Source organism: Camelus bactrianus, chromosome 8, assembly GCF_048773025.1.
Source record: "Camelus bactrianus isolate YW-2024 breed Bactrian camel chromosome 8, ASM4877302v1, whole genome shotgun sequence".
Taxonomy (NCBI): domain Eukaryota; kingdom Metazoa; phylum Chordata; class Mammalia; order Artiodactyla; family Camelidae; genus Camelus; species Camelus bactrianus.
The window spans coordinates 37,577,227-37,594,863 of record NC_133546.1 but is presented as its reverse complement, the minus strand read 5'-3'; the positions used below and the strand labels follow the sequence as shown (position 1 = coordinate 37,594,863).

Here is a 17,637-nt window from a genome sequence, read left to right as displayed (position 1 = left end):
CAGAGTTTCACTCTCAAGGGAAGGTACAGTCAGACAGAAATGCTCAAGTTGAGAAAGGAAACTAGGTTTTTGGCTTCTTTCTTTATTCTCTGGCATGTGGGAGATGTCTGATGGAGAAGATGATTAATTCAATTTCGTACATGTCGTACTTGAGGTGATGGCAGACATCCAGGTATAGATGACAGCCTTAAAAATGGACAGAAGCTTCTTAAAATTAATTGAGGGTTCTACCATCCCACAGCAACATTTTATGCTTACCAGAATATATCTCTTGTCTTATTCAAGGGCATCACTTGGCATTGGGCATCAAAGTAACTGGCCACTGAATCACAGTCCTACCACACAGTTTATCAGCTCCGTCACTAAAATCTTTAAATATCTCCCAAGCTAAAGTTACTCATATAATCTACAGAGAACGTCCTTCCTTTCCAAAGTGATATAAATGTGGGCACTCACACTTGCTGAGCATTTACACTGTGACAAAATGGAGCCAAGAGACAAATAAAAAAGAAAGAGCTCAGCTATCATAAATATTCAGTATGTGAGCCACAAGATTGCTAACCTCCTTAAATCCCCTAGATGGGACTATGTCCTCTATAAGCCAGGTGGAGGGCACTCTCCAGTGTGCTGAAGATTTGGGCTTCCTCCTTCCTGACACAACACTATTTATTGAGTACCACCATCTGCCCTTTTCTCAAAAGGGCTAAGAGGACAGAAATAAGAGCTGTAACAGATTGAAAATTTTCTTCTACAATACAGTTAAAAATTAATGTAGTATGACTTGAAACCCACAAAAACTGCTGCTCAAATACACGTAATACACTTATTACCACTGAAGCAAAGTTCCAGAATCTTGGAAGTAATCTCCAAAGGCCTTGAAATTTTGCTCTTCTTGGTTATTGTCTCATCGGGTAAGACTGGCAAATGGCTAAGCAGTGACAATATCCAAAGTGCACACCATTGTATTTTCTAACCTTCTGCTATGCTTACAATAAAAAAGCTTTCTTGTTGCCATATATCGAATAATGATTTTGTTTAATGTAGAGGGGAAGTGTCTCTGCTAATCTGGAGAGTCTATATTTGTGTTTAAAATGGCAGTGAGAGCTCTTTTCCAATAATGCATATTAGGTTACCAACTCGTTCTCTTTTTTAACCCCTTAAAAGTCTGTGGCAAATCACTGAAAAGGCTGTAAATGTGGGTTAAGTTCTCTTCTACTTCCAAAATGTGTAAGTTTTGGCAGACTGTATTTTTCAAAAATGGTCACAATAGTTCCCATTCCACATGCTCTTCTGCAGTGTGATCTGGCCACTCCCCCATCAGGAAGTAGAGTCCAATTCTCCTCCTCTCAGATCTACACTGGCCTTAATGATTCACTTGTAACCAACAGAATGTGGCAAAAGGGATACTGAATGACTTCCGAGCCTAGATCAGTAGAAGCCTTGCAGCTTTCTGTCTCTGGAGGCTCCAGTAGCCGCCACACTGTGAAAGCCCCCACCACGCGGAGAGGACATGGAGGTCCTCTAGTCAACTGCTCCAGGTGAGCCCAGCCTTCAGGGCATCCCAGTCTGGGCACCACGTGAGTAAAGAAGTCATCCTGGAAGCGGAGCCTCCAACCCCAGCTGTCTCAGCTCCCTCTGATCAAGCCACTCCTGTCTGAAAATCCAGACACTGCGGAGCAAACCATCCCCGCTGTCTCTTCTTTGAATTCCTAACCCAAGAATGTATAAGAATAAGATGGTTGTTGTTTTATACAAGTTTTGGGGCGGTGTGAAAGGCAGCAGTAGACATCGGGAATGTAGCTTAGGCAACACAGCTGTCTCCTCACTTTAATGACTGTATTCCATAATTTTCTTCCCCTTTACTGGAACTTCCATTTCCTTTCTTTTGTTTTGTTTTGTTTTGTTTTGTTTGGCCAATAATAGATGTCCACTGTTAATTTCCCCATTTATTTTGACAGTTCAACTTCAGAAACCATCATATCCAATAAAACTATTTCCTAGGGTTTGGTCTCCAGCTTATGTTTTTTTTAAAGCTTCTTTCTAGCATCCTCTCCACTTGTTGGAATTATTTCAGTTTTTTTCACCCTTGTATTCCAATCTGTGTTTGAATTAGGTCACGACAAAAGACAATTACTTGAAGCAAATGCTGTGCACCCAACTATAACCATGATAAGTAAACATTCTGTCAGGCATAAGAATTATACAGCATTTATCATAAACAAAGCACTATACCAGTACTTCAGATGTTTACCATTCTAAATGCTTTATTAATGAGAGTTGGCTATGAATTTTATAATTTACTCTCATCGCAAGTATTATTTTGGCAGAAGAGCACATTTTACTGTTTTCAACAAAAGGACTATTCTTGTTTGATAAGTAATCTTAATACAAACACTTCAAACCACTGCATTTTTATAAATATAGCCTATTTTATAACTTGCTACTATATTTAATAAGTATAAATTGGTCACTCACAAATCACAGCATAAAAAATCAAGCTCTTCGTTTTCCTGATGGAACTTCATTTTCTTTATGAGTATCTGGTTGATGAAACATGTGAGAACAAGTAGTGCAGACCTGCAAAAGCAGCAGGAGAGGCAGTATCCTGGGAGGGAGCCAGGTTTTCAATTAAAGTAAGGAGATAAGATTATTTTATGAAGAGATGTGGCTGCAGAGAAGTTTGTTGAGCACAGAATGAGAGTTCCAGAGAGCAAGTATAACAACCCAACAAGTGTCTGGGAAAAGAAGGCACAACTGCCTGAGGATAAGCCCGATGACCGGGGGCCTGTATTTGGAGCCGGGTCCAGGGACAGAGACAGGGCATTAAGATAAAACGAGCCGGCTCGAAGCTTCCAAGATGGGCTCTGCTCTTACCATTTGGAACACAGCAGACTGTGGATTTTACATAGGATTCCAAACACATTAGAGAAAAGCAACCAGGATTAGCCTTCTTACTTCAAATATACACCTGAGAGGAGGTTACTTTAAACATCTCTAAGCCTCAGTTTTTTTTCTGTAAAGTGAAGAGAATAATGCCTACTTCATAAAGTTATGATGAAACAATGTGATGTAAGTAAACTGGTTAACACAGTGCCTGATACACAGTAGTGCACAACATACTTTTTGGTGTAATGGTTTTGGTTATTGATACAGTCCTCGTAAGAAATCGTAACCAGGTATGCAGGGGACAAGACTGTCCCCCTCTGCCTCCCATCTTGCGCTCAGCAGAGGAAGTGAAAGGACTCAGATGTTCTTGCTGATTTGTCTAACACTAAGCATCTAGAACAGGTTTACTTAATACAAAAACCGCTTTGTCTCAGGTAATTTCCATCTCGTATACCTGTCAGACTGCGAGCTCCTGGAGGATGTGCTCCTGGCTTATTCGTGTCCCCCCCCACTGTCCAGTGTTTACTGGATACTTCGAAACGGCTGCTGAATGAGTATCCATATAGGAATAAAGCAGAACAGGCAAAGTCCCCTACCTCAGAGATGTTAGTTCCAGAGGCTATATTTAGCACAAATCTCTTTTTTTCTTAAATAACTTATATGCTAGTTTTCTAAAAGACGTTTAGATTTTATAAAATGTCATTTTCAGATTTAAGATTAGGTATCAATCAATAAAAAGGTGACCACCTAAAAAAAAATCCCATATATTTAGTAAATAGGAGAATACTGGTAATTCTATTTATGTTATTCACTATTTTTAGGATGACAAACTCTCCAGAAATTTTGTACAAAACAAATTAATAATCAACTTAAAAAGACAATTTGGTGAAATAATTCACTTAAAAACATCACGTCACATTTTTCTTAAAAATTCTAGCCTCTTGTTTAACATCTGTTAAATACTTATAATTTTAGTTGATATTTTTTAAAAACTTAAGTATAAGATGGTTCTATATCATCAGGCCATATATTTCACTTTATTTAGACATATGACTGCAAAACAGCTACAAGTTAAATTCCAGGATCCATCCTCATTCCCTCGCTCCTTCACCACTGACCCCTCTTCTTACTGTATTCTATGCAATCCTTGAGTCGGTATTTAAATAGCAAACCAGACACACACACACACATACACACACACACACACAAATTTCCCACATCCTCAGAACCCCATCTCCACCCCTCTCAACCAAAGACACAGATTCCCTTCCAAAATAAACCTGACTTTATGTTGCACCAAACACACGGGATCTGGAACTGATGCAGGCACTCACCTTGCTGCCTAGCACTGCTTTCTAAAAATAGCAACATGACACAATCAGACGGACCAAGGTTCAAATCCCAGCTCTTCCAGTAGCAAAGCCTAGGGCTAGTCACTTAACCTCTCTAATACTCAACTTCCTCCTCAAGTCTCGTATCAACCTCACAGGGTATGGTAAGAATTATATTAAACACTGTAAGAAAATAGCATGTAATGGTTGCTTAAAAATGGTACTTGCCGTTAGCCATGCCAAGCCATTATCCTTCCCCCATAATGAAAAATGCCTCTTGCTTTACGTTGCATCCTATTGCTTAACTTTATCACCTGACCTGCCTTATCAGAGGAACAAATCAGGCTCCAAGTCGCTGCCCTCATTCAGAGTAAATTTTGGCCTGGGACTCACAAATTTTCCTCCTATCCAAACCCTGCCATTATCTTTGGAGATTTCAAAAATGGATGTAGAATCCTAAAGACCAGACTAAAAGTTCTTCGGAATTCCTAACTCTAAGAACCTCACTTCCTTATAAGCACTCTCAAGACTGTACCCAGGATCTTGTTATAACTTCTTCTACCTCAAAAGTCTTACTCTAGTCCCCTCTCATGCTACATCTCCTTGCATTCTCTCTCAGCCACTGGGCATTATCTACACACACACACCGATGGTCCTCTCAATTCCTACATTTTCCTTTGTCTATCAGCTTCATCTTAACCCACTTCCTTCCCTATGTAGCACACAACTAAGAGTGGATTAACTGCACGACTTACTCTATCAAAGCTCCTTCATTCTCTTAAATCCCAGTTCTACTATACCTATCAGGCAAAACTCAGGCTTTGGATTAATCCTTTAATGCCATGCCTTCTCTCCTACATTTGCTGAACAATGGTGGTCCTCTCCATAGGACAGCATAGGACTTTGCAGAAAACTGCAAAGCATTCCAATTGATACCAGACATCACGTTTAATTTCCTCTTAGGACAGCCACACATCTCACTGATCTTTTCACTTTAATCTTGTCAGCTCTTTTCTCCTTCTTCCCCCAGCAATTATTCTAAATGTTTTCTGTTCTGCTTAAGGCCCCAAACACTCATGATTTTAATAATCACCTATACGCTAATGACTTTTAAATTTCATTTCTATCCCTGTAGCTTAAGACACATACCCAAATGTTTGCTAAATATTTCTACCTAGGTATACATGGCCATCTCAAACTCTCTGAACTCATTATAACATCTTCAATCAATTCTGATTCCCTCTTGGGGGGAATCAGCCTCCAAAATGGCCCTTAATGATCTGTGTCTCCTGGTATTCAAATCCTTGTGTAGTCACCTCCTCCATCACACCATGGTTGGTCTGTGTAACCAACAGAATACTGCAAAGGCGATGCTATGTCATTCTAAGATTATGTTATGAAAAGACTGTAACTTCCATCTTGGTCTCTCTCCCCTCCACTCCCTGGGATCACCAGTTACAGAGAGTCTCACTTGTGAGGCACTAAGGTCTTGGGCAAACAACACATGAGTCAACTCCAAAGTGGAGCCTCCAGCCCCAGTCAAGTCTTCAGCTTGACTGCAACCTCATGAGCAGCCCTCTTTCTCACATCCATCACTCTGACACTGACTCCCCTGCCTCCCTCTTTCACTCAGAAGAATCCTGGTGATTAAACTTGCCCCATCCAAATAATCAAGGATAATCTCTCCATGTCAAGATCCTTAACTTAATCATACCTGTGAACAAAATGTAACATATTCACAGGTTCCAGGGATTAGGGCGTGTATGTCTTGGAGTGGGGGAATGGCATCATTCTGCCACAATCCAGTCCCCTAATTTTCTCTGGCAAAGTTCCACAATCCAGAAATAGAAACAGATGAAACAAAGAGCAAGGGTGACAGACCCAGGATTGAAGGCTAAAGACACGTAGCCCTGAAGAGCAATATTAAAGTGACAGGCTTGGTTGCAGTCAAACTTTGCTGATGCCTTCATGACCACAGAGTTCTCTTATCTGGGCTCCTTTCCCACCAGTATTTTTTAATCATCACCAGGCGATTGAGACAAGAAAGCGTGTACTGATATGAACATACTCCATGATCAACAATGAAAGTGCTTATTTTCTAGGTCATTTAAGGAAGATACATATCAAAATAGAACCAGTAAGACTAAATATCTACCAAACATTCTGTATTTGAATAAATGGTTTTTAAAGAGTTTTCTGTATGTTACATAAAGTTAATCTAGAAACTAACAACCAAATGTTCTGCAGTCTCAGGGAGTAAAAGATTTCTAGTTATCTTTAGGTACAAAGTCTTAACAAAACCAACTCCCACACTGACAGTTTGTGTTGGGAAGAAGGGAACTGTAACTGTAAACATTTTAAGCAAATGAGTATAAAAAACAAGGCTTTTGTTTCAATTTAAATAAGTCAATATTATATTCTGAAAAGGTTCACTCCATGCTATGGAATAATTCAAACATTTTATTCCTTTTTTTGACCCAGGGCAATGTGGTAGATCCCAGTTGAGATTATGAAGACTACAATTCACAAACAAGGAGAGAATCGATTGTAATTTTATCCTATGCTCATGATTGCAGGGTGGCTGCTAGGTGACTGGCAACTAGCACAAAAGATGAGTACTCCTGCCCCCACCATCCCTTCCAGCCCTCCCATCTGAGAGTGTTCAGGGAAATAATAACAGTCAAACCCACACTCATGTGAGGGTGGTTAGGGTGGTAACACATCTGACAAACCAGAGCAGGGCCAAGGTAAACAGCAGATGCAAAGTTCTGCATTCATTTTTAGACACAGTAGATCCTCATTACTCGTGGATTCCCTACTTCCAAATTCACGTACTTGCTCAAATGTATATGTAACCTCAAAATCTAACACTTACAGTGTGCTAGGCTTCAGTCAAGCATGAGTTATAGTGCTGCTGGCTGTAAGTTCTCTGTTAATGAATCAACAGTATGTATTAAATAAGGTGTTGTTAAAGAAAAATACACCTAAAACAAGGTTATACATTGATGGCTTGATGAAAACGTAACCACAGGATGTCAGAAACATAACCCTGTACGTCCCTTGAATAACTTGATAGAACATAACTACCTTAAATAATGAAAATTAACTCTCTTTTATTTTCTGTTCAACCTTTACTTTTGATAGCTGTGGTCTCTAAAAATGTGGAATACATCTCCACCAGAGGAGAAAATACACATAAAACATACTTAATTGCTAGAGACGATGCCAGCAGACTGAAGCAAGGGGGAGGGGCCTGGAGAGTGGGTACAAATGGAGATTTATTGACTTTTCCTACACAGATTATCTCTCTTACCCTTTATAATAATTCTATGAGATAGGCTTTGTTATTCTTATTTGTATACAGATGAGGCGGCTGAGGCTCTGAGAGATTAAAACACTCACTAAAAGCCACAGTCTGGTAAATGGTGAAGCAGAAATTCAAACTGGGGTCTATCTAAGCCACTGAACCACACCTCTGACCGGTATGGTGGGCTCTGCTGCCTCCCTGGGCCAATGGCTCGGGGAACGTGGTCCTCTGGCCCACCCACGAGAGACCGAAAGCACAAACCCCAATACATATCCATTAGCTCCTGGGATTCAGAAGACTGAAATTTCCCTTACCCCCCTTTATCCCTGGTCATTACAGAGATTTGTAACCAGAGAATGTGTCAACATTATTCTTTAAATTTTTCTTAAAAATCTTATTTAAGGAGTTGGAAGGTACTAGCATTGTTTATTTATCTAAGAAAATCAGGTATACTACCCAAAATGCACAAATCAAAAAGAAAAAGCTGCCCATAATTAAACATTTAAAATTTGTCAGATAAAAGTATTCTCTTGATTAAAATGTTCATTTACTTTATTCTGGTCACATTTTCTCAAAAGTCTATAGGGAAACATAATTACCCCCCCCCAAACAAAAATGCATAAGGAAAAAGTGAGAAAAATATATAATCTAAAAATGGAACAGTGAATTAATAGTATTAATTAATAGTGCCTAGCACAGTGTCTTCCACGGACTAGGCATTCAACAAAAGTCTGGCAATCATATGGCTCTATGTGCTCTATTCCAGTCATATTTAAGTCTATCTTCTCTTGTGGCTCTGAGTGGACCGTCGTATTACACACATACAAACACATATCTTTCTCTCAAAATTATTTGTACTTTGTTTACAGAGCGGTTCACTGGGCAAAAGATCTAAGAATAAGAACAGAATATTATTTAGTATTTTGGTTATAAATGTTTTTGAAAGAAATGAGATTCTGTTATTAAACTGTGCATAAGGAGAAACAGAATGAAAGATGCAAATACCTGTGAACACGCAGACACACATTCAACAGAATAAATCTTTCCAACCAGAAGGTCTAATATCTAGAGTATGTAAATAGTCAAATTTTGCAATTCATTTTATATGAGAGAAGTGGCAAATGAAAATTAAAGTAACAGAATTTATTCAGAAATAAAAGTTCAGCATTTGGCACAAGATTAGTACAGGTCTGGCCTAATCTCCTATAAACATACTGATTATCTACAAGGATCTGGAAGTGATAAAGGACTCCATGTAATTTATGAATGGTGTGATTTAAATCTAAGTATATTATTTTGGAAGGTGGAAAATCATTAATCCCTATGGTAACTCTTGAGTTAAATAAAATAATTCATTCTTCAACAACTGTGAAAAGGAATTTATCCTAATGTTTTACTAAAATTTGCAATTTTGTTGATAATTTAAATATTAGCAATGTATTTTATGAACCAAATGTTTATTTCCAAACCTTCTTAAACCCTAAAACAGAGATGGTACATATAAAGAAGTACAGATTAGTAATTTCTAAAAGTCATTAAAATACTATCTCCCTTACAGTAAATTAGGTAGTACACAGTAGCTGAGTCTAGTATCCAAATCTCAAGTATTATGGTTGATCACTAAGTCTTGTTTTTCCATCCACAATAGGTCCTTTGGGAGTTTCAGCCTCCATTTATATCTCAAAATGACAGTAGTAAAAGATCTAGGACTAAAAAATTTTCGTATTCAACTTTACTGCTTTTTATACATTCTTGGTAAAGTTTTGGTTTGAAAAAAATATGTAATCATTAATGAAATAAGTTTTGAGGTCTCACTGTTGTAGTTTAGAAGCTAAAAATAAAAGGTTTATTTTCTAAAATATTTGCTTTGGTCTCAAATGTTAAGTATACCAAAATACTGACTACAACTGGCGATCCTCAACCTGCAAAGACTGGTGTTTCCAAAATTCATTTTTATATATTAATTGATTGGCAGTCAGAGACTATTTTCCTAAAGATTTTAAAGGATTGTTAAGTTATGAGGTCAACCTAAAAGAAAAACCTTTATGGCTCAGATTACACACTTGAAATATAAAATATAAACCTGATAGTAATATTTCCCCCACATATTTGTAACATTGTTTTTATTTACAAAAAAAAAATATCCTGAATTCAGTTAGCAATTTTCTTCCATCTCTCTTCAGGTGTTTGTCTCCCAAAAGGGGTGGGGGGCACTAGTTCCAACAGACTTACTGTTCTTTTTATTTATGAGTAGCCTGCAGGACAGAAACCTTCTGCGGTGAAAAAATAAGTATGGCATTAAGAACTTCTATTATTCACATCAATCACATTTCACAGCATAATATTCAAGTTTATCCAAATGCTAAAAAAATTTTTAATCTCATATAAATTAAGGTGAAAGGGGAGAATCACAGTATTTTACCGCTCCTCACCCCACCTTGTTACTTCCTGTTGTCACGTGGAAGCTAACTGGCTTTACAGACCCAGGTTACTCTTCATTCTCATCTCAAATTTAAGAGAGACAAAATTTTCAGAAATACTCATAATTTTAAGAAAGTATAGGAATTTACTTATTAATTAAAATAAACAAATCGCTTCAATCACATTCTGCTGAATGCTTATCCTTCATACTACTTTTGAAGAGGTTGGCAATTAGAAGACAGCAACAGATTTTCCTAAACAAACAAACAAAACAGAGAGGGGATGGGGTGGGGGACTGAAAAAGTTCCAACCCCCTGCCCTCAGGAATGGGACCTAAGCAACAATCCAGTCAACAAAGTAAGCAGTCAGAGGAAAAACATTAAAGTAACCACATAGTAGTAACTTTGACACCAAGTATGACAGTATGTAAATCAATATAATTAAAGAATTTTTTTAAGTCTGGAATGACTAAAGCTCTTAATAGAAACATGAAAATATTGTGACATTTATCTGAGAATACAAAAAAAAAAAAAAAAAAGAGCTGTTACAAATTTGCCAAAGCTACAGTTATAAACTGCACAACCTACGTACCCAGAAATTGTGCAGTGTATGGGAGAGGCATGCTGGTTTCACTCTTACCAAGTCTATGATTCAGATAGTGAGCAAAACATGGTTCCAATATGGGGAAAAACATCTCCGTGGCCTGAACTGAGGAACTGAGTGAGTGATATTAGCTGGAAGGAAGGCATACACAGGAAAAGGAGACCTGCTAGTATAGCTGCCCCTCTCCTAACCTATTCCAGAGACCTGGGTTCAAGTCCAAGTTCTGCCAGTGACAAGCTGTATAATCTTCAAATGACTTTAGGCCCTCAACTTCCATACCTATAAAATGAGGGGGTTTGGCTGATAAAAATCTACGTTTTCTTCTACTAAACCTTTTAACTCTAAAGGCAATCCCTTTATAAGTTTTTAGACAATTAACAGCATATCATGCTTTTGTGCCCAATCGTAAAATGTAGGATATTAATTCAAACCACTCAAAGATTACACTAAACCACTAAAAGATTACATCCAAGCAACTGCATAATAGAATGACAAAGCTGCAATATAACAAAGGAGGGAAAAAAGATACCAGATTTGGATGTGCCCAGCTGAAAAAACCCAAGTCATAACCAAAACTGAGTATTACTATGAAAGAGAATCCAGGTACTTCAAACAAACCAACTAGTGAGAAATCAGTTGTATTTAACACAGAGAAAATAGGATTGTTTCTGAAAATCTCACTGGTTTTGGTATTCTATAACCACAATCAGCAATAGCAGTCAAAGCAGAGTTCACATTAAATGATCAAAACACTATTTTTCCATACTTGCTAAAGAATCTGGTATATCAATTACCTTCCTTTTGAAATGATAATATTTATATTTTAGACAAAGTGCTTTTTTTTACTTTTGCATCAAAATAATAAGTATATTATGAAATAATATAGCTTTTTGAACCAGTTTGAGGGGAAGTCAGTAAATATTTAAGAGTAATTTAACTTAGATGAAATGACCTAGCATTAATCCTGGAGAGTAGCAGATACAACTCCTGAAAAATATGTACTGATTTTCTCTACTATATATTAAAATTACTTGGTACATCATCATCTTCAATAACTATTTATTAAGCTTTTATACTGCATGCAAAGCACTCATATTAAGGTTACATGAAATATATGATCTTTATAGGTGAGAAACAAAGTACATTTATAAACACAATAAGCAGTGTTCGCAAATTTATATTATTAAGTATCTAATAGAAGTACAGACAATAAATGTTAGAGTAATCCAGAGTAAGGCAAACCCAAAAGGGCCTAGGTTGGTCAGGGCAGTTCTCAAGAGGAGAGACATAAGTTGGGTATTAGAAGACTTTTAAGAAGGGTTTGATGCTAAGTAGAGAACACAAAGCAACTGTTCCTGCTCTTTGGAAACTTATACCCTACCTTATACTAGTTATGTCTGTAAGTGGTAATTGGGCCAAACTATACCAAAAGTACAGTCAACTAAAGTGTTGGATGAGCAGCTAACATTACAAAATATTAAAAGGAAAGTTTCTACTGACAACCAGACAACCGACATCTCAAAGCAGACGTCAAAACATTCTCAAAATTTCCAAAGGAGGCAGTCTAAAGTGTTGAGGTGTGTTATCTCCTACCCTGGACACTAGTGAGAGAAGCTTCAAGGAGAATACAGAGGGGGGTTTGGAGAAGAGTTCCTTGTGGAGGGCTACCGGAACAAGTGCCCTTGCCTTCCAGAGGGAGGGTGGATGGAGGTGGATGCCTGCTCTCACCTAAAGCCTAAAGGAAAGGCTTTGATGGGACTACCTGAAGAGCTTGATATGTGTCTCAATCACTTTGAAGAACATATTGAACTGGAACCTGACTCATCCCTGGAGATTCTAAGGATAAGCAGCTGGATGAAGAGGCAGTGAGAACAGCAGAGAAATGGCTGAACTGGGACCACTTCCAGAGTCTGTCTGGACAAAGAATGAGTGCTCCCCATGGACCAATGTAGGCCCTACAAGAGAGAGAGACAGAGCAAGTTGGGATGACATCATCTGGGTCCATCCAAGGAGCTTAAGTGGAGCTTGCACAGACCTCAGCAGAATGAACATGAAGGTCTTGCCAGATCCAAGAGGCTGAGGAAGACGAAAACCACCAGCCAGAACACAGATGCATTCTCATTGTCAAGCAAGGTGAGGCGAGCAACTGAAGTGGGAGGTGGAGGATCCACAGGTGAAAGAAAGAGCTTTAAACATCTGCCAAGTCTACAACAGCACTGACGCTAGATCACCAGACACTCATCGAATGTTAGTTGCTGCTTTTCTTTCCTCTCTTCCCTTCCTCCTTGTGCAACTTGGGAGGGGTCAGAAACCAGGCGTGGCAAGACAAAGGAGGAGTAGAAAAGCTCAGTTGGAAGAAAAAAGGTCAATGATGCCCCCTTCCCCCTTGCAATAGGCAGAGCTAGGGAGTGGGCACAGGGGAGAAGCGTCATCCTTACCTCAGGTTTGGTTTGGGGTTTTTATTTGTTGGCACTAGACATTTTAATAATCAAATTGAGATTTGTATGACTTAGTCACTGAAGGATAATTTGTAGTATCTAAAAGCAACCAGAAAAGTTAAGTTTATCCACAGGCAGGGGATGAGACAGTCTCACAGAGTAAACTGAAAAGGACAGTGAGTGACAAAAATAAAGCTGTTTTATAATTTCATCCTACAAGTTCTGCTTTTCGACTGAGTGCACTAAAGAGTCAACACTGTGGAGACTAGAGAAGTACACAAATGTGACCTTATAAAACATAACTCAGCCCATCCAGATTCTCTGCCTATCCTGACACAGCTCAGTCATTAACAATTCCAGAAATCTGCCACAACGTGACTCAGGATTCTAACAGTAACTGTTAAAGTTTGACATGGGCAACAGAAATATAACAGACTCACTTTAAAAGGCAGAGACTGCCTTGCTCCCTGCTGTATCTATAACAATTAGCAAAGTGCCTGTTCATAAAAGAAGCTTGAAGAACTGCTGTGTCCTTTCCATAAGATGGCTTGCTATGTTAGGTCCTTAGGAAACAGAATCTGAACAAACATGCCTGCAGCTGAGATTGCTTTTGAGTTAGTCAAAAATATGTTACTGTGTATAAAGTTATGTAGATTACTTTCATCCTTCTTCTCTCATTGTCAGCCAAATCTCTGAAAATTGCATATTGTATTTTCAATACTGTACTTACAAAAACAGAGCAAATGTGTAAACTTTAAACTCTGATATTCAAATACAAGAAAAATTACTATACACACTTTTAAAGAATTTAGCAGAAAACCCACAAAAGAAATGCAATATCACATAATGCTATTAAGGCAGAATGGTTTATTTTTAAAAGAAAGGAGCATTTTAAAAACATACTATCCAATATTTTACTAATACTTTGTTTGTTGGCATATAGTAGCTCTTCTCAGTGACAGCCTGAATTAAGCGCCTACTACAGTAGAGAGTTATAGTATCATCTTGTCTCTTCTAAAGGTTAGGAAACTGGGCCTCAGAGTTTAATGACTTGCCTAAGGTCATACTACCAATAAGTGGTAAAGTACAAATTTTAACTCAAGACTGTGTCAGATCCCCAAGCCATGCTAACTGTGATGCTGAAGAGTTGAGTTCCGTTGACTCACTTCTAAAAGAAATAAAATTCTATTTTTGGTTACCTTTATAATATCTAACTTTGAAATACGAGCTATTGCCAAGTTTCAACCACAGTTCTATTAACATATCTCTACTGAGGTGAATTTATCAATAAACTCCTCATGAGTGAAAATTCTATACAGCAGATAACAGTAAAGTTTCTAACAGGCAATATTATTCCTCATGATATCATTCTTATTGTACAGTATTTACAATATATGTGTCTATAAAATTGACAGTTTCCAAATTGTTACCTAAGGGAAGCAGGTTTTATTGTATGTTTTAGAAACTGAAGGTTGTTGGCTGAAATAGAGTCCTAATATCACACAGTTTCATTCTCCTGTCTTGTCTTAGTAATAAAGGCAAGAGACAGGGGTGGGATATTTCAGTGTAAATCAGTGGTTCTCCACTTGGAATGATCCCTGCCCACCCCTTCCCAGGATATCAGGCAATGCCTGGAGACATGTTTATCGCCACAATTGTGGGTGCATGGAACCTACCAGGTAGCACCGGGGACAGTGCTAAACATCCTACAATGCACAGGACAGCCCTGCCTGCTCCCAACAGTCTAAAATGTCAGCTGTACCAAGGTTGAGAAAGTCCAGTATAAAGGATTAAACGTCTGAGGCACTGAGCAGAAGCAGTGGTGTGAGCGTTTAGAGATTGTAACTACAAACACTAAATCAGAGTGCAAGCAATACTCAGTAAAGATTAGCTGTAGCACGCAAGCTGTAATGAGAGCGCAGGCCTGAGGGCAGCCTTCTGCTTCGTTAGATTTGAGGTGGGCAGTATAAAGAGAAAAAGCGATTGCAACTTCTATTCATACTCCCACCTTTAACGGTTGTGCTGAATTTTTGTTCCTGATAAAAGAACAGGAAATCTGAAAAAAAGCTTAAGTAAAAAGAAAAGCAGCTTACTGAAGAGAAAAGAAACTTCTTTTATTAAACTGTACACAGTTCCACTACCAAGCAAAATTTCCCCAAACGCTGCCTTGCTCTTTGCCTGGATGAGTTTTACGGTTACGCACTTGCACCTTTTCCTTTGCTCGTCCACTTGATCTCTCATCCCTCAGTCCTTTCAGCTATTTTTGTTTCTACTCTCAATCACATTTCTTCACCAAAATATCTTTACCTACTTCCTGTCCCTTTCCAATCCCTCTTCCTTCTTTTCCACTCTTCCAACATTGTCTAGCCTGACCCTCTCGAAAGTGCCAACTAGTAATGCAATTATATAAGGCGAATTTGGGAGTTGAAAGAGTCAGACTTCAGAGGTTATCCTGGAGCAAACCTCACAATGCCCGCCTCTCTTCACGTGCCAACACTCGTAACAAGTGGTTAGCCCACTCAGCTTAAACACATTACGTTCTATCACCTCTACTTTCAAAAACCACGAATCACTTCTTCTCACTTAATGGGTATGGCAAGGCTGCTCCTGAGATCTAAACAGAGCAGTTTAATGGATCTAAATTGCTCTTGCTCCACAGATACCAACTCTTTCTCCTTATCAACATTTACTAAACTAGAAAAACCTCACTGTTCAAGTACCATCCTAAACTACAACTGGCCAAATTTGCAGGCTCTTTGCTCTTTACAAATTCTGTTCTGGTAGACTGAAGCATTTAACTAAATGCACACACATTATTCATCTAAAAAGCCTTGTTTGACATTTTGTCAGGATAAGGAATGACTCATTGAATACCCAAAATGGCACGAAAGGTATGTTTTACCCTCCTGCACCGCTCAGGTTTATTCTCCACTTAACTACGTAACCGGCAAGATACTAATGAATTCCGAAGATTCTGGTTCGTGTTGGGTAAATACGGTACTGTACTCTACAGTACTGTAGTGTAAAGCCTCCTGAAGTCTTGGCAGATGCACGAGAGCAAAACTAAAGTGATTTATTATAGTGCAATAAACGTAGATTTGTCCTAATTTGTTCTGTGCTGACTTACCCCTGAAGGATAACAGGGTGCAAATCCCATAAACCTAGCCATGCCGTCGACCTGTTTAGTTTAAATTAACTAGCGTTGCACAGAAGTTTGAACGATTCTTGGAGGTACGTCTCTGGTTGTTGCTTCCCCAGAACCAGCCCCCTTCAACTGTGCGTAACCTCCCAGGCCGGCAGGTGGGCCGGGCAGGCGGGCCCGGCGCGGCTCGCACGGGGTCTCCGCGGCGCCGATCCCGCAGCCGCGCCCTTACCTTGGTGAGCTGGGCGATCTTCTTGCTCATTTTCAGGTGCATGTCCTGGCTGTAGTCCACGCTGTGCCCCGCCTGCTGCGCGGCGGCCGGCGAGGGCGCGAATTTGGCCGTCCCGGCCGCCGAGGCGCCGTAATAGTGCTGCTGCCAGCTCATGCCCGGGGTCGCCATCTTCCCGGCAGACCCCGGCCGGGGCAGCGGTCCCCACGCTCGGGGGCCGGCCCGCCGAGCGACGGCGGCTGGGACGTAGGAGCCCGGGCGGCCGCTTCCGGACCCGACACCCGGCGCCCGCCAGCCGCGGCCGCCCGCGCCCACCCGCCCGCCGTCCCCCGGTCACCGCCGTCCAGGGACGGGGCGGCCCCGCCGGCCCGAAGCCGCGGGCTACACCGGCGCGGGGCAGAGTCCGGTGGCGGCGGCCCGGGGCCCGATCCGCTGTCGCCCGCTCTTCAGCTCGCGCTCGGCGGGGGCGTCGTGGGCAGCCTGGCCCCGCAGGTCCCGTTCCTACCGCGTACCAAGACCCAGCCTGACGGCCGCCGCCGGGACTGCTGCGGGAGGAGGAGACGACGCGGGCTGCTGCGGGAGGAGGCGGGGACGCGGAGGAGGACGCGGGAGCCGCGGAGCCGCCGTTACCAGGGCGCGCGGCCCGCGGAGCGCGCGGGGACGACGACGTCATTTCCCCGCAGCCAAGCTCCGCCCCGCGCCGCCGCCGCCGCCGCCGCCGGCCCCGCAGCCCAGCAGCCCCGCGGCCAGTGCGGGCGCTTCTCCGAGGGCCCGCAGCCGCCGGAGGCTTTCCCTGCGGCGGGGACCCGCGAGGCCCCGCCAGACGGTGGTAAAGCCTGTGTGCCGCGCATGCTAGGGAAGATGAGGCTGTGGTCACGTTCGGCTTGTAGAACGCGTGCTGATTTACTGAGCCTTTCCACGTGCATCTTCGCGTGCGCTGGGCCCAAGTGGCTCTTCCCCAAGAAGAGCGGCAAATTCACATCCAGCTCCCTCCCAACGTTGGCCTCAGCACCTGAGACGTGGGTAATGAAGTCACGGGGAGTCAGATAACCCTTACCCTGACCCTTCCTTCCAAACTCACACAAGTATGATTGTTAACGCCTTAAGCGGACCTACTACGTGCCAGGGACTGTCCCTCATTCAACGTTAAGTACGTGCTGAGTGTACACACCTCATCAGTCAATTGATACAGCATTGCACCAGTCTAGTGGAACCACAGGCCATTATATATGAAATCTAGCCAACTAGAAGTAAAGGGAGAAAACAAGCTGGAACAAGAT

At 40.9% G+C, this 17,637-nt stretch overlaps 1 protein-coding gene across 5 annotated transcripts in view; it reads right to left on the bottom strand.

Moving 5' to 3' along the window:
* FAM184A (family with sequence similarity 184 member A) overlaps positions 1-16,675 on the bottom strand; it is an 88,753-nt gene extending 72,078 nt beyond the window's left edge. For all 5 annotated transcript variants that reach the window (XR_012508648.1, XM_074368424.1, XM_074368423.1 and 2 more), the window contains exon 1: positions 16,361-16,675. Coding sequence is in view for 4 of the 5 variants with exons in the window: in XM_074368424.1 (XP_074224525.1) it covers positions 16,361-16,528 (168 nt within the window). In the remaining variant the exon portion in view is untranslated. The remainder of the gene's footprint in view (positions 1-16,360) is intronic.
* Between the last annotated feature and the right edge of the window lie 962 nt (positions 16,676-17,637).